The 24,938-nt window shown below is 42.5% G+C and overlaps 1 protein-coding gene across 1 annotated transcript in view; it reads left to right on the top strand.

The window, feature by feature from the left end:
* chd7 (chromodomain helicase DNA binding protein 7) overlaps nt 1-24,938 on the top strand; it is a 58,784-nt gene that overhangs the window by 19,119 nt on the left and 14,727 nt on the right. Inside the window, exons 2-19 of the mRNA XM_067363580.1 lie at nt 4,313-6,303; nt 11,597-12,018; nt 17,462-17,597; nt 17,940-18,062; nt 18,165-18,230; nt 19,028-19,083; nt 19,322-19,436; nt 19,962-20,045; nt 20,231-20,368; nt 20,494-20,615; nt 20,775-21,018; nt 21,191-21,367; nt 22,837-22,980; nt 23,080-23,365; nt 23,500-23,710; nt 23,873-24,068; nt 24,289-24,456; nt 24,717-24,896. Of these exons, the coding sequence (XP_067219681.1) occupies nt 4,489-6,303; nt 11,597-12,018; nt 17,462-17,597; nt 17,940-18,062; nt 18,165-18,230; nt 19,028-19,083; nt 19,322-19,436; nt 19,962-20,045; nt 20,231-20,368; nt 20,494-20,615; nt 20,775-21,018; nt 21,191-21,367; nt 22,837-22,980; nt 23,080-23,365; nt 23,500-23,710; nt 23,873-24,068; nt 24,289-24,456; nt 24,717-24,896 (4,683 nt within the window). The 5' untranslated portion in view covers nt 4,313-4,488. The remainder of the gene's footprint in view (nt 1-4,312; nt 6,304-11,596; nt 12,019-17,461; nt 17,598-17,939; nt 18,063-18,164; nt 18,231-19,027; nt 19,084-19,321; nt 19,437-19,961; nt 20,046-20,230; nt 20,369-20,493; nt 20,616-20,774; nt 21,019-21,190; nt 21,368-22,836; nt 22,981-23,079; nt 23,366-23,499; nt 23,711-23,872; nt 24,069-24,288; nt 24,457-24,716; nt 24,897-24,938) is intronic.

Here is a 24,938-nt window from a genome sequence, read left to right on the forward strand (position 1 = left end):
GGATAGTATTAACAGGATTTTAAAAAATGAAATAACCAACATAGGAAAATTATGTCTGTTAGAGATTCTGAATTTCAGTTGATTACTTTTCGAATTTCGATTCGTCCAGCCCTAGTAAGCACAATGTGTAAATGTTCGTCAAATGTATTTGATTGCTTTTTGTATCTTGTATTTGGGTACAGCTAAACACTAGCTTGACTAAGCAAAAAGCTGTTGTATTTTGATTATTACTGCTTATGTAAACCAATGTCCCTTTAAGACAAGTCATTTCACTTGGCGGCCATCTTTGAAACGCCTCTCGGGCATCCTGGGCATCATGCAATCTCTTTGAATGGGGAAACATCAAATTCTCAAACTGTTCGCCAACCTTACTATTAAATTTCATATTTGAAATCACCAATGAAATCTAACAACAACCAGCTCATAAAGTTAGTTTCTAAACGCTCGAATCATGACAAAAAAATATATATATATTTTTCAGGCTGGATCAAGCTAATGCACATACGCAGACCTAAATGTCTGACTGTTTCTATAGAAACTGGTGATTCTAACGGCCGAAGTGACAATGACTTTACCAGTCGGCGATTGGCTCTTATTTAGAAGGCGGGACTTATTCCGCCATATTGCGCGTTACACTTTCTCCCATTCAAAACAATACGAGTGAGTCTTGTGTTATTCTATAGTCTTTGTGTAAACTGGCTCATAGAAACAGACTGAAGTATAAACTGACCAGCAGATCACATGATCAGCACAGTGTCTCTTTAGAATACTCCAGTTTTGCTAAATCAGCATTCAGTTATTCTCAGTGAGGGGTTGGGAATTGTGGCTATAACTTGCCTGTGAGTGGATTTTTATTCAGATTTATTATGCAGCATGGTAGTCTCACACTGAACCACACTTTTCACCTGCTCTAGGCTTTTTGCCCTATATAACTTGAGCTATGAATCACTGGTAATGTTAAAGGTGGATGTTGTAATGTTGCCAGAGTATTTGTTACTCGCCCAGTACATTCTTTCCTCTTGACATTGAATTACAATGTACGATTTTAAAATGGATTATAACTCTTGAATGGTGTTATTCCTCATTATTCAGTCTTAGTGTGATGGGGCATGTTTTTAAAGGCCAAATTTGTTTGCTTTACCAAACTAATCAAAAAGACCTTGCTTCTTGTAAAGAGATCAAAACAATTTTATTTTATAGATGTTCTGGTTTCTCCTGCTGTAATTTGTCAAATTGACATTTTCCTTTTCATAGACATCTTGTTTCTCGGTAGTCAAAAGTTCCAAAAAAAAAGTTACAAGGAGGATACAAATATTGTAGACAACTTAAATGTGTTTGTTTTGGCTTGGTAAGTTCATTTTAGTGACAGTGTATTTTTGTGGTTGTGAATGGCTGCATATTCACTTCCTGTTCTGCCCTCCGGTCAGGGGCAAGCCTGGCCACCCACTCGCTGCAGTTACGTTATGAGTAAGCGTGTACGTCATGGTGCTCTTGCTCTATGACTTGTGCTCCTCCTGAGAGGTGTGGCACTCCAGAAGGAGCCGCTCTGGCACTCTGCCACATCTGTCACTCCAAAGAGAATTGGGTGAACGGTCAGCCTGCTGGCTTAGACGCCAAATCTGATCATAGGGATTCAAATTTGCGGCTTTTAGCATGGCTCTGTAGGATCTCCCACCCTCCCCCGCCAGTGCAGCAAGAGTAGCGTAGTACTCTGGTAAATAGGGACTGATTTATGGCTGTGGTGTTGAGACTCCTCTTCCTGCTCTTAACTAGAGCTGTGAGGAGATTAAAGCTGTGGTGCTGTCACCCACAGGCATCTCTCATCCTTCCGATCACTTCTCCTGTTAAGATTAGCTGTGTTTGTAAGCTTGTCACCATCTTCAAGGCTCCAGGACAAAAACAAAAACAAAAAAAGTTAAGAAGGGTTTAGTTATGTCTTCCCGAAAAGGATTCCATCCTTATCAGTTGAATGAATGGTTGTTTGTGCCTGTCTGCTGGTTTTGGTGAAGGTGTGTAAGAGTGTGTTTATTTTCTGTGTGGCTTGTAGCGGAGACTGTATATTGTGATTATTGGCTTACAGGAAGTCTTGACGACATCTGCCACGCAACACGACCGCTAGCTCATTACAAAATTGTGAAGGTATCTAGTTTTACTCATGTACTCCTTTGTCACTCTAGTTTATGACCAGAAAGGGCTTTGTCTGTAATTTGTTGCCGTGGTGACGTATAACAATGAACTAAGTTTCATGTCCAGAACTTTTGCAGCACAGTTTTTTAAAGGATGTTTAAAATGGAACAAGCTGAAGCTTGTTTTAGTGTGACTCTTTGATCCTTAGATTAGGCTGGTCAGAGTAGATTTTCACCAGGATAGTTTTAACAGCCATGTGGAGAGGCCTAGAGAAAGCGGGAAATTGGGGGTTGGGTGAATAAAGGCTGAAGGAGGAACCAAATGGGAGGAGCTTGGAATGGAAAATTTTTCTTGTGGGGTAGTGGAAGTTGAGGCAATGCATTCCTTGCCACCCCCCCACATGCCCATATTCACTTGCTAACTTATACACACATGGAGGCAGTTGTGGTTGAGTAGACCATCAGCAGGCCGCATCTTCCCCCACCCTTGCCTGGTTTATCTCACATCTACATAATTCCCCCGCTCATCTGATTACCTTGCACTTGGGACAAGTTGGTTAAGTACATGTGCTAGGGCTGGGCGATACAGATAAAAATGATCATGATATGTTTCATATTGTTCAGTATCGATAATTATTGAAGAAAAAACTTTTTTTCAAAAAAAAAGAACAGTAGAAAGTTTTAATTTAACCAATGCATTTTTAATTAAGGCAAACAACAAATAATTTTAAATAAAAAAATAAAATGTATACAAATCTTTATAATTTATATGACAATTGAATAAGCATTAAAGAAACTTAAAGCTGCACAATTCTGGATAAATTGAGAAACTTTTTTGTGACGATTCTGAAAGAGAACGAAATAAAGTAATTTACTAGAGGTTCTGACAAAATATTAACTGCTGCAGTCTATTTTAAAATTATTTTTTGAAATAATTTTAAAGAAAATTAGTTTGGATGTATGATTCAATGACTCACTCATACTCTTGTTTCATTACTGTATGAATCCGTGTATTTGAAAGAATCTGCTGAATGAAGATTCAGTGTCAAATTTAACTCACTTGTTGCCACCTGGTGGTGAAACGATGTAATCAATAAATGCATAGTTTTAGCGCCAAGTTTCTTTCAGAAGCTGATTTCGATAAGACATTAATGTTTATCTAAACTAAACTTTTATATCAGTATTTCTGTGATTCGAATATTTGTAACAGAAATAAAGATACTGTGTGGTTAAACACTTTGCAGCTGATTATACCGACATGACAACTGCTCTCTCAAGACGAACTTTGAAGTAGATCGACTGTAAGATGTAAAAGAACCATGAAACTGCCACAGACAAGCTGACATGTCCTTTATTATTCACAATCTCCTCGTCACCACTTATTTTCATGTTTTCTAATTTCACGTGGTGATTGCGCAAGTGATCTCAACAGTAACTTGTTTGCATGTCACTCATGATGTGTCTGTTTGTGACCCAGGGACAGAGCGAGCTTGAGCGAACTTCATGTCTGTTTACGTTTTAACGCATTTAAGTGACACTACATCAAGAGTTCTATCGAACATTTTTTCTGTCGTTATCGATTAAGACGTACTGTCGATAAATATCAATATCGCTTTATCACCCAGGCTTAATGTGCACATGAATTTACACCTTGCTAATACTCCAGAATATTCCAGAAATGCTCACAAATGCAGGCGGCAACATGGCTGGTTTTAAGTCTTGGCTTCAGCAGGTGGGCCGCCTGCTTGTGTTCCTACATCTGCCTGCCTGGTCTGGCAGCTGCTGTTGTTTAACTACCACTGCTTCTGCTGCTGCCTCACTCTAAACTCCTTTGTTCTATCGTCACCATCAACAAATTGTAAAGAATGAATGAATTTAAGCTTGGTGCCTGTGTGTGTGTGTGTGTGTGTGTGTGTGTGTGTTGGCCCTTTTGTTTGGAAGCAGAAGGAACAGAGGGTGGGGGTTGGGATCAAAGGTTGGCAAAGAGTCAGTTACAACTGATTTAACTGCACAAAAAAAAAACCTCAGTCTCACCACCCTTCAACTGCTCTCATATCTCTCAACAGCTGTGACTCACTGGCTGAAAATTTAATAAAGCATGGTTAAAGTGAACAAAATGGAAGAGGCTTGCTCTCACCTAGAGCTATTTGTGTTAATACTCCCTCTCTCTCTCCCTTCCTTTCCAGGTCCCGTAACCTGACTTTGCCTGACGCTGCGTTCTCTGAGAGAATTAAGGAAATATGGAGTGACATGCTGCAGATTAGTTAGCGGATTAGCGGCTTTGAGGACATCCACCTCTGTGTGAGCACACATTCCCTGTCCTGCTCCTGAAGCTCGGCTGCACAGCAGGAGCACTGCAGCCATGGCTGACCCAGGCATGATGAACCTCTTCGGAGACGATGGGAATCTGTTCTCTGATGAGTTGGAAGGCCTGGGGGACTGTGGCTACCCCCAAGGTCAGGCAAATCCCATGAGTCAACAGATGCCCCATGAGCACCAAGGCTACGGGCAGCTCCCCTCTTCTCTTCACCTCTCCTCACCTGCTGTTCCTGGACAGGCCAAGCTTGGCCACCATTTTGACCACTTTAATCAGTATGAGCAGCCCAAAATGCATCCAATGGACCAGCAGGGAAGCCGGATGATTGGGAACGGACCAGTAAATGGCATGTCCTCCCCTCATTCCCGCTATCATGGTGCTCCGCCAGGTGCGGGAGGGACTGCAGGTCATCACGTTTACCCAGGTGCACAAGGAGATGGCCGGAGCCAATCATTCCCAGATGGTGGAAATGTGTGGGGTGCTCAAGCAATGCAGGTGCCCGAACAAGCTCGACCATCTTTCCAGCAGCAGCCTCCACAAGCCTCTTCTCATCAGCATGGACCTTCTGGACCACAAGGACACGCCCACCAAATGGGCCCTTTTATCGGCCGTGGTGACTATCCCATGCAGGGTCACAACCAGACCCAAACACCACCTAGAATGAACCACTTTCCACAAGGCCTCCCTCAGGATGCCAATCATTTCATGGGGCACGTGGGGATGACTCAGAATCCCAGCATGTCGGGGCCCCCCATGCGTCATCCGGCACAGCCTAGTCAGCAACCCAATCAGCAGTTTCTCCACAGACCCGGCCAGGGTCCGGTTCATCCGGAGTCCGTCGCCAGCCATAACCCCCAATTCCCACAAAGCCCTTCACGACAGCAGCAACAGCAGCAGGTCATGGGTGGAAGACCCCATCAAAACATGGGGTTTAACCTGCACAACCAGCAAGTCCCTTCCAACACTGTAAACAGCTCAGGGCAGTACCCTCCCTATCCTTCGTACGGCAACCTTAATCAGGGATTAGCCAACACTTCAGGGATGAGTCCCAACTTGAGCCTTACCACCAGCAGCAACAGCAATCCTAATGCTCCTGTGACCCAGGTGCAACGCTACCCTGCCCCAACAGGGCCCCAGCGCTACCCCACACCTGGGGCTCAACAGGGACCAATGCACCAGCAGCCCATTCATGTGAACCAAATCAACACCCAGCCTATGCATCAAGCTCAGAACCAGTCTACAGCCCAGCAGAAGCTGCAGCAACAGCATCTACCGACTCCACCTCAGGGATCATATGCCTCCCCTCCTTCCATGTCACCCATGAGGAACCTGGCTACCCCTGCAGGTACCCCACCTCCCCAGCAGGGCCGGCCACCCAGTGCTGGTTTGGGAACTGATGTTGGCAGCTACCCTGGCGTGCCACATCAATCTCAAGGCCCTATGGCTCACGTTCAGAGAGGAGCATGCCCAATGAATGCAGCACAGCAGCATCCCCACCAACAGCTGCCATCACATCCCTCGCATCCACATCCTCCTCCAACCCAGATGTATGCTGCTTTGTCACCCAATCACAGGGCCACAAGCGCTCAAGGAAGACCTCCAGCAGGACTGGGTGCAAACCACACAGAGCCGCTGGGCCCGCAGGACCAGAGGCTGCTTGCTCAAGCACAGCGCCAGCAGCTGCAGACGCCCCCATTACCTTTCCAGCAGCAACAGCTGCAGCAGGTGCACACCCCTCCCTCTATTCCTCCGTCACAGACACACCTGGGTGCACACCACCAGAACTCCCCTCCATCTCAGCAGGCATGGGCACCTCCTCACCAGTCGCCTCCACCCATGCAGAAAGTGCCTCACATGCAGGTGAGATGTGCAAATGAAGCATGCATTCCATTGCCATTAAAAGTCTTTTGGAAAATCCATGTTGTGCTTGTGGGTGGCAGAAGGCCCGTTTGAGGGTTTCTATGGTGGCTATGGTGCCGCCTGTGCCCCACAAGTGTGGAAATAGATTTTTACAGCTGTTTGTTTCCTCCTCGTTGCATATCCTGGCCCTCCCCAAGACACAGGCGCCACAGTGCTAATCTCCTAACCCCTACCCCTCCCCCCTTCCCACTCTGAAGGGGAAATGCTCCCTTCCTGCTCGCAGTAAGCATCACTCTCCTCCCCCGTCTGCACTCCTTCCGTTCCCCTCTCGCTCTTGCTCGCTCTCTGTCTGCATCATTTCTGTCTCTCTCTCTCGCTCTGCTCTCTCTGTTTGCTTTGCCTGTCTCGGAGGACTCATGCGTGAGTTAATGGCGTACAGCAGGATGCGTCCTGTTGGGAGGGTGGAGGAGGGAGCCAGTGGGGAAGGGAGGTTAGCAGCTCTCAATAGCTGTGTGTGTCACGTGCTTCTGATACCATTAGCTTGTTTTGCTCTGAAAGCCTCTTTCTCTAGTGACCCATTCACACACAATGGCTGCTGTTATTCCAGCATACACATCCTGCACATAGCATTTTTGTCTCTTTCTCATCCATACCACCATTGACAGCCATGGCTCGATGTCAGTGATGGTGTCTCTTTGTTTGTGTGCTGATATTAAAGTTTTGTGTTTGACATTTGAGATCAGTCAGTATTAATTCATCCACTTCACTTGTGACCTAGATGAAATACATGTCCGGATCATGAGTTGCTTAAAGACGTTTGATCTTAATATTTTTTTTTCTTTCTAATATGGTGTGATTTGATTTAAAGTGGGCATGAATTTTCACCATATTTCCTAAATGCATGTTACTGATCTTAGTGTAAACCATTCTGTGTATACATTTGTGCATGCATTTCAAAAGTTTTGACCTTTTTTTTTTTGTCTCAATTTTTTTGTAATTTCATTATATACAAAACAGATCCAGAATCACAAATCAGATCAGGGTTTTAGCTTGTCCAGCAACACTTCAGCAATTTCTACCCAGTTCTGAATAAATCCTGTCCTTTGCTCAAAGATCTCATAGTTTTTAATCAAAATGTCTTTACTCGATGCTGAAATGACAGGCTTCTCTCATGACACATGTCAGACCAAACATTTAGTCCACTTAAATTCTTACATTTCTTACAAATAATTGCAAGCTCACTACCAGATATGCTTCTATCCAATCAACAACTGATACGTATAGGGTCCTATGAAATCGTTTCCGGATTCCGTTTTTTTTTTCCTTTTTTTTTTTTTTTTTTTTTTTTACTCTATTTAAATGGTTAAATTATAGTAATCAAAAAGCTTATCTAATAACTTGGAAAAATGGAACTTATCCAGTTTACCAACATTTTATTAAATTACTTAAATGCTTTTATTTATTATTTTTTCCCCCCAGAAATTCTGTTGCGTATATTAATTTTTCCGGCAACCAAATGAATGCATACCATTAATTTAATTTCTTTTAATCATGAAATTAAACTTTTTTTTTTCTCAAATAATGTGCTGCACAACAGAGCTTTACTGTTAAAACATTAAAACATGGAAGAAAAGCTGAGATTATTCCTTAATAATAGTTTTGAATAATTTATTAAATCTATCTAAATTCTACTGTGCAACAGTAATGTTTGTCAAGTTAAATTGAACATTTATTTTGACGGGTTGCTGAGAGCTTTGAGTTTCTCTGTTTATGACGATAGTTTTCTCAAACAAAGCGGTTAATTGCTGAAGTGACTTTGAGTGGCTCTGGAGATGAATTTCGTGCATTCATTTCTTCATATAGTGAGGCGACAGAAGATGAAAACGTCGCGAGCATTGCACGTGCTTCAGTGTGCGCATGCGCGTGTGTATGAGAGGTAAATGAAACCACGTTTCTGAGTCATTCATTCAGAGGCACAAAGATTTGCAGGATTCATATTTAAATACTTTTTGCAGTTTAATATTCACCAGACACTAGTCTGTATCGCAATTTTATTTGTGTACTGACCTGCTTTTTATTCATCCATCAAAAATTTGACCAATTCCGTGACATTCCATGTTGTATAGTAAATTCCGTTTTTATGACTGGATTCCGGGATTCCGGTCGCGTTTTCTGCATCGCGGAAATCATAGGGCCCTGTACAGAGAACCAAGTCCCTGGCCTACATTTTTGTCTTTTTCTATAATCCAGTTTACTCTGATGTACACAACACAAAAGATGTCACTACTTTCATTACATCGCCTTTTAAATAAAATTAGACCAGCTGAGTGACTGTTAATTTTATTAATATCAGGTTACCTTATCTCATTTCTGAAACCTACAGTGGCGGTTGTAAAATTGTTGGGCAGGAATATAAATTGCGTACATTAACAATAGTTCAAGTCCTCTGTTTTGTTATTTCTATACTTTGTCATCCTATACTTGGTTGAAGTTTGTATGAAGTGAGTCAGATGTGATAGTCACTACTTTTGCTGAAAGCTTCATGTTATCAAACCCCCCTTTGCACTGCTCAGACCACATTGTGCTAATTTTTCGCATTATTAATTGCCAGAGCTGTGTCACTCATGGAATATTGAGCGGTTTGATGAGAAATAAAAGAGCGTGACCTTTAAGTAAAGCAGCGCTTCATCTGAGGGAACAGACTCTTCATTGTGGCTCCAGTCAAACTGGTACCAAGCGCAAGTGTTCACAGCATCACACTAGGCTTTAAGAACTAAAATAGAAGTTCAGATGGGAATGCATGCATGAGATTTTGTCATGACTAGGCCTGTTGTGATAATTAATATATCAAATTGTTGCAAGATATATGGACATGACCTTGACACATTTTGGTGACCCTGTATATTGCCCATTGTGTGTACATCTGTACTTGTTTACAAAAAAAAAAAAGTCTACAAACATTTTAGCCTATCACACTACCTCAGTCATCTGATCTGATATCCGAGGTGAAGGCGGGGCTCAGGCAACTCCACCCCACACACAACAGAGAGAGAACAGAGAGCGACAAGGGAACTGAGCATGTGCGAATTTACTTGCGTCTGTCCTTCAGGTCATGCCATGTATTTGAAAAGAAAAAAAAATCAGTGTGCCATCAGTTGTCAGAAGATAAAAGCAATATCTTTGTCGTAGTATCCTTTCAACGTTTAAGGGGACTTCCAATGACTGGCGTTAGCGCTGTTCGACACTAACTGACAACTTGTCTAGCACACCCAGAGATGTGCCAGTGCTGATACAGATTCGATAATCGGAACTAACAGTTATAAATATAAAAATAGCCCAACAAGCTTATTTATATAACAGCATAATATTATGGTGATAATATTGCTTATCACGATATTGATCCACACAACACTGCAAGGGAAATTCCTTCACCGTGTGACAGCCCTAGCCGTGTCTTAAATCCAGTAATGCCCTGTATGAAGAGTGAACAGCCATGTTTATGATTCCTTTAGCACCTTGCATAAACTTAAAAAGGAAATAGATTCTTGAGACTCTGCTGACAGCCATCTTAGTGGTGTCGCACTCTGTCTGGGTCAGACGCAAGCAGAGCAAGTACTTCCTAATTATTCAGCTTATATAGCCAGGAAGGTACTGTTGTATGTTTGCACTTGCTGCTATTTAATTTGCGCAAACTAAATGTTGTAAAAGGAAGTTGCGACACAGAATGGGTATAATTTCAAGTGTATAAATGTTTTAGTGTCTCTGTTTGGACAGCTTTCTGATGTTTGTCTTAAAGTCCTAACATGGCAGGTTTTCTTTTTGTTGTCCATTTTATAGTGTATTACAGCCTCAAAGATGTATAAACTTGTTTGACACCGAGATAGAAAGCCTTGACTTTGGCATTCAAGCTCTTTTATTCTGGGTGGGTGGGGGGTGTATGTGGAGTAGTTAGCTGCTATTAAGTAGCTTACAGTATCTAGGTGTTTCAGTGCCATAAATTTGTAGCTCATTATATTTGCTCTGAGCCAGAAGCAGACTGAAGTTCAGCAGCAGTAAGTAATGAATCTTGAAGATAAAGTTTAGCTAGGGTTAGGCTCCATGTCTGGGAGCCAGCTTTTCATCAGATGAATTGGGTGTTAACTCATGGGTTCACCCTGCAAAAAGCCTGCCGTGCTCAGCCGAAGAGCAGTGCTCCTTCAGGGAGTATTTAGCTCATCGAGTGAGCACTTTGCCTGCTAGATTAACTGACACGTCAGTCTTCCCCTCCGAGAGATGAAATCCTATATTGAACATATTGTATTCTGGACTGCTGCTGTCAAATTAGAAATGCAGAGAGCGCATGCGGTAGGCCTATTGTCATTCATGCAATTGATTATTGGGGAGGCTTGGCAGGAGGAGAGACATTTATCCGTTAAAGCGCCAGAAGAACACTCACTGTTCCAGCTGCTCTAATGACCACAGTTGGACTGGGTGTTGGGCATTTTCTGTGACCTTGCCACTGTTTGGCATGCACGGTGCACCCTTATTTCTCATGCTGTTGTTTACAGGAAATATGCATTTCATCACCACAATGATGTGGTTTACAAAGTCTTTTGTTTTAAAGCGAAGTGCATGGTATGCAATAAAATTCTAGTCTAGAATCAACACACGGCTTATAAAGAAAACACAATGATTTGCCAGGATGGAAGCGATTTTCACCAGGGCAGTTTTTTTTGTGTATATGCCTTTCGAAAGCTGTAGCCTATTGCGTTAAATTTGCTGACGTTTAAAATTGAGGCATTTATGAATTATAGATATAATTTATTAGTGTCATAATACCTCAGTCCCATCTGCTGCAGGGACTCTGAGAAGCTGGACCCTTAGCACAGCTGCCAACATGTTCCCTGTCAGTCTCTTTGCCATGAATGGAGAGGGGAATGGAGATAACTGCAAGAAAAAAGGCAACCATTGCTGCGTTGATTCTGCTGAGCTACAACTAGCACTGGCACTAATGGGAGCAAAGGGAATCGGACCATGCAACATGGCATAAAATAGATAAAAATATTAAGGTGTTTTATTCACTTTTCCCCCCACTTAGTCTAGCTTGTCTGATTTTTTTTTTTGTTTTTTTTTTTTTTTTTTTGAGTTGATCGATGTAATGGAGTGATTTCATGAGCTTTGTTTAGCTTCTTTGTGCCCGTGAGATATGCACAAAATAAAAGGAGGAAATCCTCTAATTCCATGTTCTGCCTTGATTTATATTTCTTCATTCTTGGTACTAACAGATCTCCTCATTTCTCTCCGCTGTCATCAGCATTCTCCATCAGACCCTTCCCTGGAGATGATAACATCCAGTAAGGCACCTGCCTCGGGCCCAAACCTCCAACCAGCCAGCTGTGACATACAGCAGACGGAGAGCGAACTCAAGCCAAAAAAGAAGAAAAAGAAGAAAGCCAAGGTAAGTGAAGGCCAGGAGGGTAACGACATCAGCGATGAGGCTGGTAGAGAGGCAGCTGCTCTGATGAACGAGGGAGACAGTCTTTTGACTCCCATGGAACAGTCTGTTGTTGAAAAGAAGAGCAAAAAGAAGCCAAAGGAGAAGGAGCCCAAGGAACCGAAAGAGCCCAAGACTCCTAAAACCCCGAAGACTCCCAAGACACCCAAAGAACCCAAGGAACCTAAGGAGAAAAAAGTGAAGACTGCCACCCCGAAGCCTAAGAGCTCCAAAAAGCCCAGGTATGTGACATTTGAGCTTTCTGTAGCTTTTACCTTGCCTTAAAAAAAAAAAAAAAAAAATTTTAAACTGTTTGATAATCTAAATGTTGCAAATGTACCCCATATTTACATGACCTTCCAAATGTAATATCTACATCTTTGTGTTTACCCATGTACATGTGGATGGAGTCAAAAATCCTCATGTGATCATCTAGTTCATTGAACTGTAGATATGTTTACTATGAATTGTTTTCTAGGTGTGGTACAAGCTGATGGTGCTATAATCAGTTCAGTCAGTTCAGAAGCATCAGGTTATTTATTACACTTTTGAGACCCAAGAAACTTGATATTGTCTATAGATTTTAAAAGACAACAGTTGTTTTTTTTTTTTTTGTTTTTTTTTGCTTTGAACTGCAAGCGCTAAACCACAAACTTGACGCCTTTCTGATAAACCCTCCCTAGTTACATGAACTTCATTCTGTAGGTCTGTGAAGAGGTACTGTCATCTTTTCTGGTCATTTTTCTGTCAAGAATGTTATGTTAATAATCACTGCCTAAAACAGCATGCTATCATGTAAATCCACTGTATATCTGTCTCTCTTCTGGATACATGGTGCTCATCACATTTTAAATGATTGCCCCTTTTTTTTTTTTTTTTTTTTTTATTTCTCCCCATTTCTATCCCACCTAAAAAATAAAATGAAAATGCATTCATCCTAAATATGCAGAGCACCAAGGTTATATGGCCTTTTTTTTTCTCTAGCTGAGGTAGTAACATGATCCGGCTGAGGAATGTGTCAGCCTTCCCCCTTAACCTCCTCCCCTCTCCTATCCAAAGCCCGTCACTCCACCACCGCGTCCCTTTCATCCAAAGGAAAAGGGCCAGGCCAAAGCAAGCTCATCTGCAGCACAGTGCCAGAGCAGTAGGTCATCTAAAAGGGGAGGAGGGATGAAAGTGTGTGTGTTTGTGAAAAAGGAAAAGAGGAGGGGGAATGTCTCCATTCAAAATGGCAAATAATGCTAGTTAGTTCACAATGCTGTCTCATTAATCATGCCGGCCTGAATTTGACCAAATCTGCTACAGTGCTGGATGCGTGGCATTGGAGAGTCCCTGTGGATAGTTTTAAAACTGTGTGGCCCAATTTCTCAAAAAGTGGGCTACATATAGCACATCTCACATTTGATGAGAGTATGTCATTCATTTCCCTTCCCCCTTCTCCATTTGTTTGTTGTCTGTCTTATCAACTCTTTTAATGTTTTCCTTGTTTAGTTACTAGTTTCGATCATGCAAGTGGAGTACAGGAAAGTAGGTTGGACATTAAAAGTCTTGCCCTTATATCTGTTGGCATTCTTATCTGACAAGGAAAGTACAACTATAAATAGTCATTCTCAGGCCGCACCCAGGGTAAAATGTGACTGTCTGTGTACCCAGGTTTGTTTCCCCTATACATACACAGAGCCATCAAACACTTCAGAAAGATCCCTCCTCAGTGCTGCATTGCATGTGGCTCTTTTCCCCCCACGAGAAGACTGTTTTGCATTGCAAATACACACCTCTCACCTTCAATTTATTGGCAGGTTCCCAAGCAACTACAGCAAAGCCCCCATTTTAGTTGGTGGGGTTTTTTCTAACTGCATAACCACTTAACCTGGGTGGGCAGTTCCGTCAGCCCTTTGATTTTTTTTTTCTTTTTTTTTTTTTTTCATGTCGAAGCAGACTCTCTTTCTCTTTCGCAGATTATCTTAGCTACATCCTGTGCGCTCACATATAAAAACCACAACAGTCGCGGTTGCAAAGGAAGTGCTGCAATGTGTGTACTCAAAGCTCTTCGCTTGCGGGACCAGCATGCCTGTTTGCTTGCGAGTCTGACTACATCACCTTTACGCCAGACTTCTTGCTTATTTGTCCTCAAACAAGCGCTCCACCTTGTCTTCCCTCCAGGCTCCAGTGGAAAAAAATGTTGAATTCTGTGTGACTGAACCTCAAAGACAAAGTGCAGAGAGGTGGATGGCACAACAGAAGGAAAGGACCAAGCATCCAACTTTGTCCTTCCTGTTTATTTTATCTTTCTAAGACCTGTCCCACTAGAGCTTGGGAGTTTTCAGTTCCTGTGAATTCTTGGGTTTGCTGCTTTGGTGATCAGACAGGCCACTGCCTCAAAAGAGCGAGCGAGTGAGGCAGTGCGGTGAATGGATTTGAGAAGTGTGCCGAACGCTAAATGCACAGCCACTGGGGGGATGAGAAAGAGTGAAGACTCACATTGCCGGTGCTGCCCAATTCCATCAAAGCCTCTCTTATTTAAAACAAAGGGCCAGCCCACACGCTATGCACTTGAAAGTCCCTCCACTTTGAAATGACTTTAAGAAAAAAAGTAGTTTGAATATTCTTGGCAATTTAACCACCTTAAGATGTATGTTACTTTTGTTTTGTAAGATGTATGTTGCTTTGTTCAGAGGTACAATGAAACACAAGTCTGTGTAATGCAGAACGTGTTTCTTTTTGAGCACAGTTGCGCACTCAGTAATAAACCAGCCTTCTCAATGATGCTGAGAAATTGAATGGCTCCACAGCACGGGTGACCTTGCTCTGAGAGCACAAGACACAACACTGTTGCTTCCCCCCCGACTCTCTTCCTGTGTTTCTCCTCGACTGGGCCTCTAACACTTTCACACACTCTTGCATGCCTACACTGTCCTTTTCCACCTATTATCACACGCTCACAATCCTTCTGCCGAGTCTCTTTCTAGCCCTCCCTCTCTTTCCTCCCATTCCACAGCACAGTTTGTGTTCCCTCTCTCGCATATCTCAACTCACCCACTCACATCCTCTTTCCACACGTTCTTCCCTCAAAGTCCGGCACTCTCAGGCATTTCCCCTTCACTAATTCAGGCACGTTTAGCACAGTTTTAATTGCACCACCTCCATTGATTCCTCTTGTTAGTACTCTGACTAACAGGGTGTGTTTGGGTTCTGTCCCTCTTTTTAAAATAAGTATGACCTTGTTTTGTCTGGTGGTTCCTAATTAGCCTGCTTGCTTTGAAGGACACAGATGCCCGTTTTTATTTGCAGTTGTTAACTTGTCGTAGCATGTTCGTTCTCTTCGTTTTTTTTTCTTATGTATGCTTGTTTACGTTTGCGCCTGTGCGGCACTGCAAAAGAGCTGTTGAGGGTAAACGTGTGTGTGTGTGTGTGTGTGTGTGTGTGTGTGTGTGTGTGTGTGTGTGTGTGTGTGTGTGTGTGTGTGTGTGTGTGTGTGTGTGTGTGTGTGTGTGTGTGTGTGTGTGTGTGTGTGTGTGTGTGTGTGTGTGTGTGTGTGTGTGTGTGTGTGTAAGAGAGCAGCTGCTGTTAGAGAGAGCACCGTGCGGGGGTCCAGCTGAAGATGAGTCATCTCACTGGCGACGGCAGGTGTCCCATTAACCCCCTGGCCCTCTCTCCTCCTCCTGAGTGTCAGCTCTGGAGCAGTGTGGCTCATACAAACCTGCAGTAGGGCCTGCATCCTCCCCTTACTAATGCCAATTAGCCTCTCTCTCTCTGCCCGTTCATCTCAAAGACTACACGCGCCATGGCCCACCCTGCTGGCCTGTTCAACTGGATCTTCAGTGAATGCCCTGTGTCCTATAGCAGCTCTTTGCATTTTATGATTCATAAAGGTCAGCCATCGAAAGGAAGCCTGTCATCCCTCCCCCTAAACAGTGTTCTTCCTGCCCTCGTGGCTTTTTTTCCCCTCCTGTCCCTTTTTCTTTCTTCCTTTTGTATGTGCCTTTTTTTTTCTCCTTATTTCTGGCCGTGTTTGCTGAGCAGTGACAGTATGAAACCCAAAGCCACAGAGCGGTGCGGCTGCAGGTGCTTGAGGAGTGTTGGAGAGAGAGACTCTAACTGAGGCAAGCAGATGGCTTTAGCCAGTGGCGTCCAGCCAGAGGAACAGGTGCGGGTCACGTGACCGCCGGTTACCAGGGCGATTTGATTGCTCTTGGCGTGCGAATGAAAAGAGAGAGGGGGGCCCCAGAGCGAGAGAGCGCAAAAACCTCCAGGGCATTGTGTAATCTGTGGCAGGGAGAGAGCACGACTCTGAACTGGAAGTGGAGTTAACTAGTTCTTGTCTTCCCTCTCTTATTCCCTCTTTTATCTGTCTGTAACCAAACTTAAGAGGCAAAGGGCTTTAAAGCGTTATTTATTTATTTTTTATTTTTCTTGCTTTAAACTGCATTTGTCATTCTTGTACGATTAGACACTTTGTTTATTCTACAATTGAACATCTCATCTTAATTTAAGCTACTTGCATTTAAACACTTTTGTCCATTTACTAAATTAAACTGTTGACGCTTACAGGTGATTTTGAATAATAGAAACGATCAGAAATTAAAACTGCAACCAGCGATGAAAGGGCCCTCACACCCGGGCTTACCGCCACCCGTTGACCTTAGGAAAACGGTGAACAGTGGGTGACATGCATGTAAATACAAAGGGAAATATGGCAAAGCCATTTCAAAGTGCCACACTTCCTGCTGACAACAGGTGGCACTTTGACTGTAACTGAATATTGCCATGTTGATGTCTTCAGGCCAGGACTATTATCGAACGTGAAGTTTGGAGCAGATCAAACATTGTATTCCTGAGTTACAACAACTTTGTTTCGTGGCGTTAATTGCTTACATTAGCACTTCACCAAGTGTTGCATGATTTAACGTGTTTCTAGTATGTTTGGCACTTCATGGCATATTGAAATGTTTCTGGGAGTGAGTTGGTGTAAAGCATGCTATTTCCTGTTGCCAGCAGGTGGCGCTATGACTAACTGAATATTGGCATATAGATGTCTTCAGGCCAGGAATCTTATCACACGTGAAGTTTGGGGCAGTTCGGACATTGTATGCCTGAGTTACAACAGCTTCATCTTTCATGGCGAAACATCAGACTTTGTCGACCTTCAACGAAAACTCAAGATCTTTGCAATTTAACATTGTGAAGGCCTTAAGATTTGACTGACCATATATGATGCGGTTCTGTTTAAATCTCTAGGAGTTTGTTAAAGTACAATGTCTGGAAATGGCCAAAACTGTCAATTTTGCAAAGAAAATTATATCTCAATTCCTGTTGGGTTTACAAATTTTGCACCCGGGGGCTTTTTTGTAGGTATTGGGCTGTTACAGGTGTGTACCAGATTTCATAGCTGTACGTGAAACGTAGCACGAAGGGGCAATTGATTGAAAATGTGTAGGTAATAATTGGCCGAGCAATTACAATAGGGTCCTCACGCCATTGGTGTTCGGGCCCTAAATATACACATTCCCTTATGCATTCATTCATGGAATTCAAGGCATTAAAGTTCTTGGACTGGTATGAACCGTTGTGGTGTTTTGGTTTTTAACAAACTTTTCAGCTTGATGGTTTAACATTTGACCCAGACAAATCTGTGGTTTATTGGTGTGACTGTTACATTAACCAAACCTCCCTGTTCACCCACAGTGCAAAAAAATCTGACTTCGAGTCCAGTAACAGCACCAAGAAAGAGGCAAAGCGCAAGAGAGAGCCCTCGGTCACATCTGATGTGGATAAAACGCCCCCACATTCACCAGAGGAGGAGGAAGATGATGGAGTTCAGGTAAATATTGATAAAGTTTTCACTTTGGATAATAACCAATAAAGTTCTTATTGTCTCTAAGAAAAGTTTGAATGTTTTCTTTGCTAGTGGTAGATATGGGTTTTTTCTGTGGCTAAAACCGATATCTAAAGATTGATACGATAATGCTGATAAAATGGCATCTTTATCCTGCTTAATATAAGTGGCAGCACATCATCATACACAAACATTATCATAGCTGATTTTATTTGGTTTATTGGTAATCTCTATCAGATTAAAGATTTGTTGTCTTTTTCTTTTTTTTTCCCTTTTTGGCCATTTGTGTAACTTTTTTTTGGGGGGGGCGGGAAATGTTTGATACAGAAGAGGCGATCTAGCCGGCAGGTAAAGAGGAAACGCTATACTGAGGACCTGGAGTTCAGAATTTCTGATGATGATGGAGATGATTCCCCAGGACCAAAGTCTCCATCAACATCTGAGCAGCAGGTCAATATCACGAGTTAGAAAACTGCTGATGTAACCTGCTGATTATGTGTGATGGATGTTCTCACACTGACTCTGTGTCCTTCATTCCTGTGTGTACTGTAGGAGTTGCCAGATGCGGAGGGCCCTGTGGTGGAGAAGATCATGGGGATGCGCATTGGAAAGAAAGAGGTGAGCTGAGCCACCAAAAGCCTCTCACATGAGCTTTAACCGCTGCTGTCAGCTGGATAAGGGCAGATTACACCTAACAGCTGTCTCAAATCCTGCCCCAGACCCTGTGATTGCCAGGAAGATGCCTGAGTGGGCTCATATTGTCTTCTGCCTGACAGTAGTAGTATTAATCCAGTAAAGGCTGTGGCCGGTTCAGAGCAAAGCTGTGTGAGGTTTTGAGATGAAACCATGTAAGAATAAACTGTCTCTCAGCATGTTTAATCTCAGACCCTTAGATGCAGGCCGTGTGCAACGTTACTCTTTTGAAACCGCTCCACAAAACAAAGCCTGGCCAAAAATAATACACCGTGCATGGCTTTTAGTAGCGCAGCTGCAAATGGGCTCCCGCCCGAGGAAATGGTAGGTTTGGCGTCTGCCGTAGCGCTGTGGTTTTGGCAGGAAGCCAGGCCCTGGGTCAGCTCCCTGTGAATGGGGCTGTGTGTGGTAGAGGAGCTGAAGTGATTCATGACTCAGCCGCACAGCGTACTACTAGCTGGAGAAAGAGAATAGGAGGAGGATTGCTCTATTTTTTTTTTTTTTTTTTGGTTTGTTTCCTCCTAGTCCCTGTTTGTCATACTGCTTTTGTTCTGGGGCATTACAGTTGAGAGCAATGCTAAAACACAGTTGTTTGTCACAGGAAATGAGTTACATTTGTTGATGGTGTGATGGTTGAATAATATGCACACTAGTGATTTTAAAGGCCAAACATGTTACAAACATGTTTTGATCAAATATTATTCCTGCTGCTTATTTTACAGTTGTCAACTGGTGAAGAGGTGGAAGTTGAGGAGTTTTATGTCAAATTCAAAGGCTTGTAAGTATCTGACCTAACATGTCTTCTAGCTAATGTGGCTTTCTTGCATAATGAAGGTAATTGGAGAATAGTTAAACATACAGTTAAACATTGAATCAGTTTACCAAATAATGCAAACAAGCTACTAAACTATTAAATTAGTCTGTTTAAAACTACTCATGCCGATGGTTCATAACCTGACAATAAACCTGTTAAGTCATTGTTCACCCATGACTTTTTATTGTGTTTTTTTCTTCAGTTCCTACCTGCATTGTCGCTGGGCAGACATCGAAGAGCTGGAGAAGGATAAGAGAATCCAGCAGAAGGTTAAGAGGTTCAAAGCCAAGCAAGCCCTCAGTAACTTCCTTAGTGAGGTTAGCATCAGCCCTCCATTTTCCTTGTCCTCCACCATTTTGTCTTTTTTTTTTTTTTTTTTCCATTCTGTTTTTTTTCCCCCTCATTTTATGGCCCTCACTGATAATGGTGGCAGTATGTATGCTCAACAGTGGTGTATTGTGCTGGTATTATAGTGGCTTTTTGAACAATCTCATGCATGCTAAAGCAATAAAACGCCTCACTTCAAGCCCTTATCTCAGTTGCACGCAATCTTCCTTAACATGCTGCTTAGTTCAGTTCACAAGTTAAAGTCAAGTTTCAGTTATATTGAAATGTATGCTGAGACTTTCATTTCTGGTGTGCAACTCCTCACTATCATTCAAAAGGGCTTTTCACTATCAAAACCAGGTGGGGTTTTCCCAGAGAGATTTATGCCACCCACATCAGAAAATTATTCCACCTGGTAGATTCTCATTTAGAGGCTCATAGTAGTTGCGGCTCAAGCAGCAGTGAAACCGCCATTCTGCAGTGCTCCAACTAACCAATCACACTCTTATTGACAGATGGATGATGAGCCCTTCAACCCAGATTATGTGGAGGTGGACAGAGTTTTGGATGTGTCTGAAAGCACCGATGAAAATGGAGAGGTATGATTGTCTCTCTCATCCATCTGCTTCAATCATTCTCAAACCATCTGTCTTTCAAAACATGGATAACCTTGATTAAAGCTCTTATGAGAGCTGTGAAGAAGTCAGTCAGACCACCCCCAGAAAATTCAGAAAAATGTGAAAACCCTCTTTTGGAAAACTGTTGTTAATGTGTGTTCCTACAGCCTGTAACTTTGTACCTGGTAAAGTGGTGCTCCTTAGCCTACGAGGACAGCACGTGGGAGTTAAAAGCTGACATCGACCAAGGAAAGATTGAGGAGTTCGAGAGAGTGATGGCGCGTGAGCCAGAGCCGAAGCGCGTGGTAAGAGCTGGCACTCCTCTAGCCCTCTTTATTTTCGCTTTGGAGTGCTGAGCTAGTGAGGGGAGAGGGCCACGTTCTTGCGGTTGCACGGAAACCACTAACGGGAATTGTTTTATTTGAAACAGGAGCGACCTCCCACCAGTGACTGGCAGAAATCCGAGAGTTCCAGAGAATATAAAAACGGCAATGCGCTCAGGGAATACCAGCTGGAGGGAGTCAACTGGCTGCTCTTCAACTGGTACAACACGTATGTATGCAATTACCCAGCCGTCCAGCTGCACGACTCACACATACATGGACTGAAGTGCATTTTTGATGTCATTTAAATGCAGGTATGTCATGAATTGAAGCCGCTGCATGAAAAATTTTATTCTTACTCTTGCACTTTTTTATTTTCTGCTCTCAGACGAAACTGCATTTTAGCCGATGAAATGGGCCTTGGCAAAACAATCCAGTCCATCACATTCCTCTATGAGATATACCTGAAGGGAATCCACGGTCCTTTCTTGGTGATTGCACCTCTTTCCACCATTCCCAACTGGGAGAGGGAGTTCAGGACATGGACTGAGCTAAACGTAGTGGTCTATCACGGTAGCCAGGCTAGCCGAAAGACTATTCAGGCTTATGAGATGTACTACAGAGACACACAGGTACATAATGCTTCTGTTGTTGTTTAAATAGCATAGGTAATTTTTTTTTTTTTTTTTTTTTTTTTTTTATCATTTGAGTTATTGATGCTTCACAAGATTTCTTCACGACTCTATACATAAGGCTGTGCATTGAAGAGCCCCTTCATCGTAACTAAAATCTGTCTTCCTGCAGGGTCGTGTAATAAAGGGAGCCTACAAATTCCATGCAATCATCACCACATTTGAGATGATCCTGACGGACTGCCCCGAGCTACGGAGTGTGCCATGGCGCTGTGTGATCATTGATGAGGCTCATAGACTCAAGAACAGGAACTGCAAGCTGCTTGAGGGCCTAAAGATGATGGACATGGTTAGTGCTTCTACTTCAACCTAAAAAACCTTTTTTTTCTTTTGTTTGAAAAGAACCTACTGTAAATACAGCAATAGTTTTCACTTTTACTAGATGCAGGGCTCCTATGGTGCTGCAAACCTGTTAATATTTAGGCATTTTAATGTTTTCCAGCTCTGAAAATATCATAATTCATTTTAAGTAATTTTTTTATGCTCTTTTTTTTTTCTTTCAAAAATCTGTCAAATTTGTAAATCGGTCTGAATACGTTTTCTTCTCTTCCTGCCATTGACAAGTTTCTCATCTTTTATGAGAAAATGGTTCCCCACCATTGACAAGATTTTCCAGCTTTCCATTTTTTTCACTGTAATACGCTAGGGGCACTATCACACATCTTCTGAAAGAGTACTGATTCTCCTGATCAAAACACAAGCGAAGATGATGCAGAAAGAAGCAATATCATATATAATCTTATGCATATGTAAAATAACGCAATCACCAACATTAAACAGCATATAAATTAAAACTGCCTAATGTTACTGAATGAAATGTTGACCCAGGATGAGCTACAGAACTGTGCAAGCATTAGGGGTGTTGATGAGCTTGATCTACTCTGTTTTAATCATCATTCTGAATCTGATCCATAATGTAGTCTTTGACAAAAATGTGGTTTTCTCAGCTTTTTGATCAATGTTGCGTTTTTTTATTAAACTTAACCACATTCAGTTGATTTTTTTTTTTAAAAAATGCATGAAGGTAGAAGAGAACTTCACTACATTAACTGTTCTGGCAGTTCTACCAGGTGTCTGAAAAGGACAATAAATGTGCAACATCTTTGCAGAGACATTGCAACAACAGCAGTGATGGCAAGAAACTAGAGCTGTGCGATTTTAGTGCATTTCTTTCCATCACAGCGGTGCGCTTTGGTTCCTCCCTCAACGTCCAAATCAGCTACATCAGTGATTGTTGTAACATGCAGTCTGCTGTTGCTAAACTGCAGGACATGTTTGATGATAAGAGTTATTAACTGCTTTAGCCCTGAAAGAGATGTTGTTCTCCAAGCGGCTTTCTGTGTGATCCAAGACGGAGTAGAACACAGAGAAGCAAAGTATACTTTGGGCTTCAGGTTCGTGCTTAACTGGCCAAATACACAGAAATATGTCAGTTGATTTTCTCTTTGGTGAACATAAACAGGGATATAAGTCACACATGTAACAGGATATATCCTTGCCAATAAATAGTTGTCAATTCATGATACTTTCTTATCTCATTTTTTTTATACTTAAAATACTTTGTTGTTAAGAATTGCTAAATAACCGCAGTGGGGCTATGTGAAGCCTTTTATTTATGTAGTATTTATTTCGGTGTTCCGAATCAGTGATCAGTATCTGCCAATACTGCAGATTAGAGCTCCTTTATTTGTCAACATTGGATAAGACTTTAGAGGAATTAATTCTTGTTTGTTACTTAAGACTCTCTTTCTTCCATAGGAACACAAAGTCCTGCTGACTGGGACCCCACTGCAGAACACAGTGGAGGAGCTCTTCAGTCTCCTTAATTTTCTGGAGCCAGACAGGTTTCCTTCAGAGTCTACCTTCATGCAGGAGTTTGGAGATCTTAAAACAGAAGAGCAGGTATGGAACATAAGCACTTGTTAAACCACTGTACTTGGTCTGTAAAATGTTTCAGAGATGCCTGGATGTTTTCTAATGGATGTCATTTCCTTGTTTCAGGTGCAAAAGCTGCAGGGCATTCTGAAGCCCATGATGCTGCGCCGACTGAAGGAGGATGTAGAGAAGAATCTTGCTCCAAAAGAGGAGACTATCATTGAAGTGGAGCTGACCAATGTGCAGAAGAAATATTATCGTGCTATCTTGGAGAAGAACTTTGCCTTTCTGTCCAAGAGTGGAGGCGGCGGCGGAGGAGGCGGCGGAGGTGGAGGAGGATCCAGTGTTCCCAACTTGCTGAACACCATGATGGAGCTGAGAAAGTGCTGTAATCACCCCTACCTCATCAATGGTGAGCAACAATCTCAGATGTGAAAGCTACATGTAAATTGAAAACTGTTTTATTTACTAACAGTGTATACTTAAATTGTATAACCATTTCGCCAGTCAGCCAAACTTAAATTTCATTCTTTTCTCTGTCTGCAGGAGCTGAGGAGAAGATAATGGAGGAGTTCAGGGAGAGTCACCCCTTAGACCAACCAGAGTTCCACCTCCAGGCCATGATCCAGGCTGCAGGAAAACTGGTGCTGATCGACAAGCTGCTCCCCAAACTGAAGGCTGGGGGTCACCGTGTGCTCATCTTTTCCCAGATGGTGCGCTGTCTGGACATCCTGGAGGACTACCTCATCCAGAGACGGTAGGATGTCTGAGCCCACAGCACTGCCAATGAATTGAGAGAGAAACAATTTTAAATTAATTTGCAATCTCATATGTCAGGGTAGAATTAACAGAAAATACTTAAGAAATTAAATCAGCCATTAGATATTTGTTAATGTATGCTCCATTTCCTGTAATCTAGGTATCCATATGAGCGTATAGATGGCAGAGTTCGAGGAAATCTCCGCCAGGCAGCTATTGACCGCTTCTCACGGCCAGACTCTGACCGTTTTGTGTTCCTGCTGTGCACCAGGGCTGGAGGCCTGGGTATTAATTTAACTGCAGCTGATACGTGCATTATATTTGACTCTGACTGGAACCCTCAGAATGACTTACAGGTAAGCATGGTAGTTTCACAACATATAATGTGCCTATGCAAGTGAAAATGTTGGACCTGAATTGGAAGCCATTTTATTTCATAAAGAATCTTAAAGCTGCATTCCAGCTAGCAACTCAGCTGGAAGTGCTTTATCACATTATGCAACCTTAGCAGTTTTCTAGGATGTGTGTGCGAGTTTAGGGGTGGTGTGTGTGACCGTTTTGTGCTGTTGCCTTCAGGCACAGGCCCGATGCCACAGGATAGGACAGAGCAAGGCTGTGAAGATTTACCGCCTGATCACCAGAAACTCTTATGAAAGAGAAATGTTTGACAAGGCCAGTCTGAAGTTAGGACTGGACAAGGCTGTGCTTCAGTCCATGAGTGGAAGGGAGAATGCTGCCAATGGGGTATGAACTGCACACAGCGCCACCATCTTGTGGTGTTTCACTGAAACAGTATTCCAGATGGTTCATTAATCAAACATACTTTGCACATTTTGGCAGTCGGTGGAAAGACCTCTGATTCCAGTGCATAAGAGACTTTTTCCTTTTTACCATCTGCCTAAATTTATCCATTCCATAAAATACCCAAGATGAAAACAGTAAATTTGAGATTGTATTTTGTGAAGTTGATTCATTAGTTTTTTTTTTTTGTTTGTTTTTTTTAGGTTCAGCAGCTCTCTAAAAAGGAGATTGAGGACCTCCTGCGTAAAGGGGCTTATGGAGCTCTAATGGATGAGGAGGATGAGGGATCCAAGTTCTGTGAAGAAGACATTGATCAGATTTTGCAGAGACGCACACAGACCATTACTATTGAATCAGAAGGCAAAGGCTCAACATTTGCTAAGGTGATAACATTCAAAATCTTTTTCTTTTTTTTTTTGCCATGG

The sequence above is a fragment of the Chanodichthys erythropterus genome, chromosome 16 (genome assembly GCF_024489055.1).
Source record: "Chanodichthys erythropterus isolate Z2021 chromosome 16, ASM2448905v1, whole genome shotgun sequence".
NCBI lineage: Eukaryota > Metazoa > Chordata > Actinopteri > Cypriniformes > Xenocyprididae > Chanodichthys > Chanodichthys erythropterus.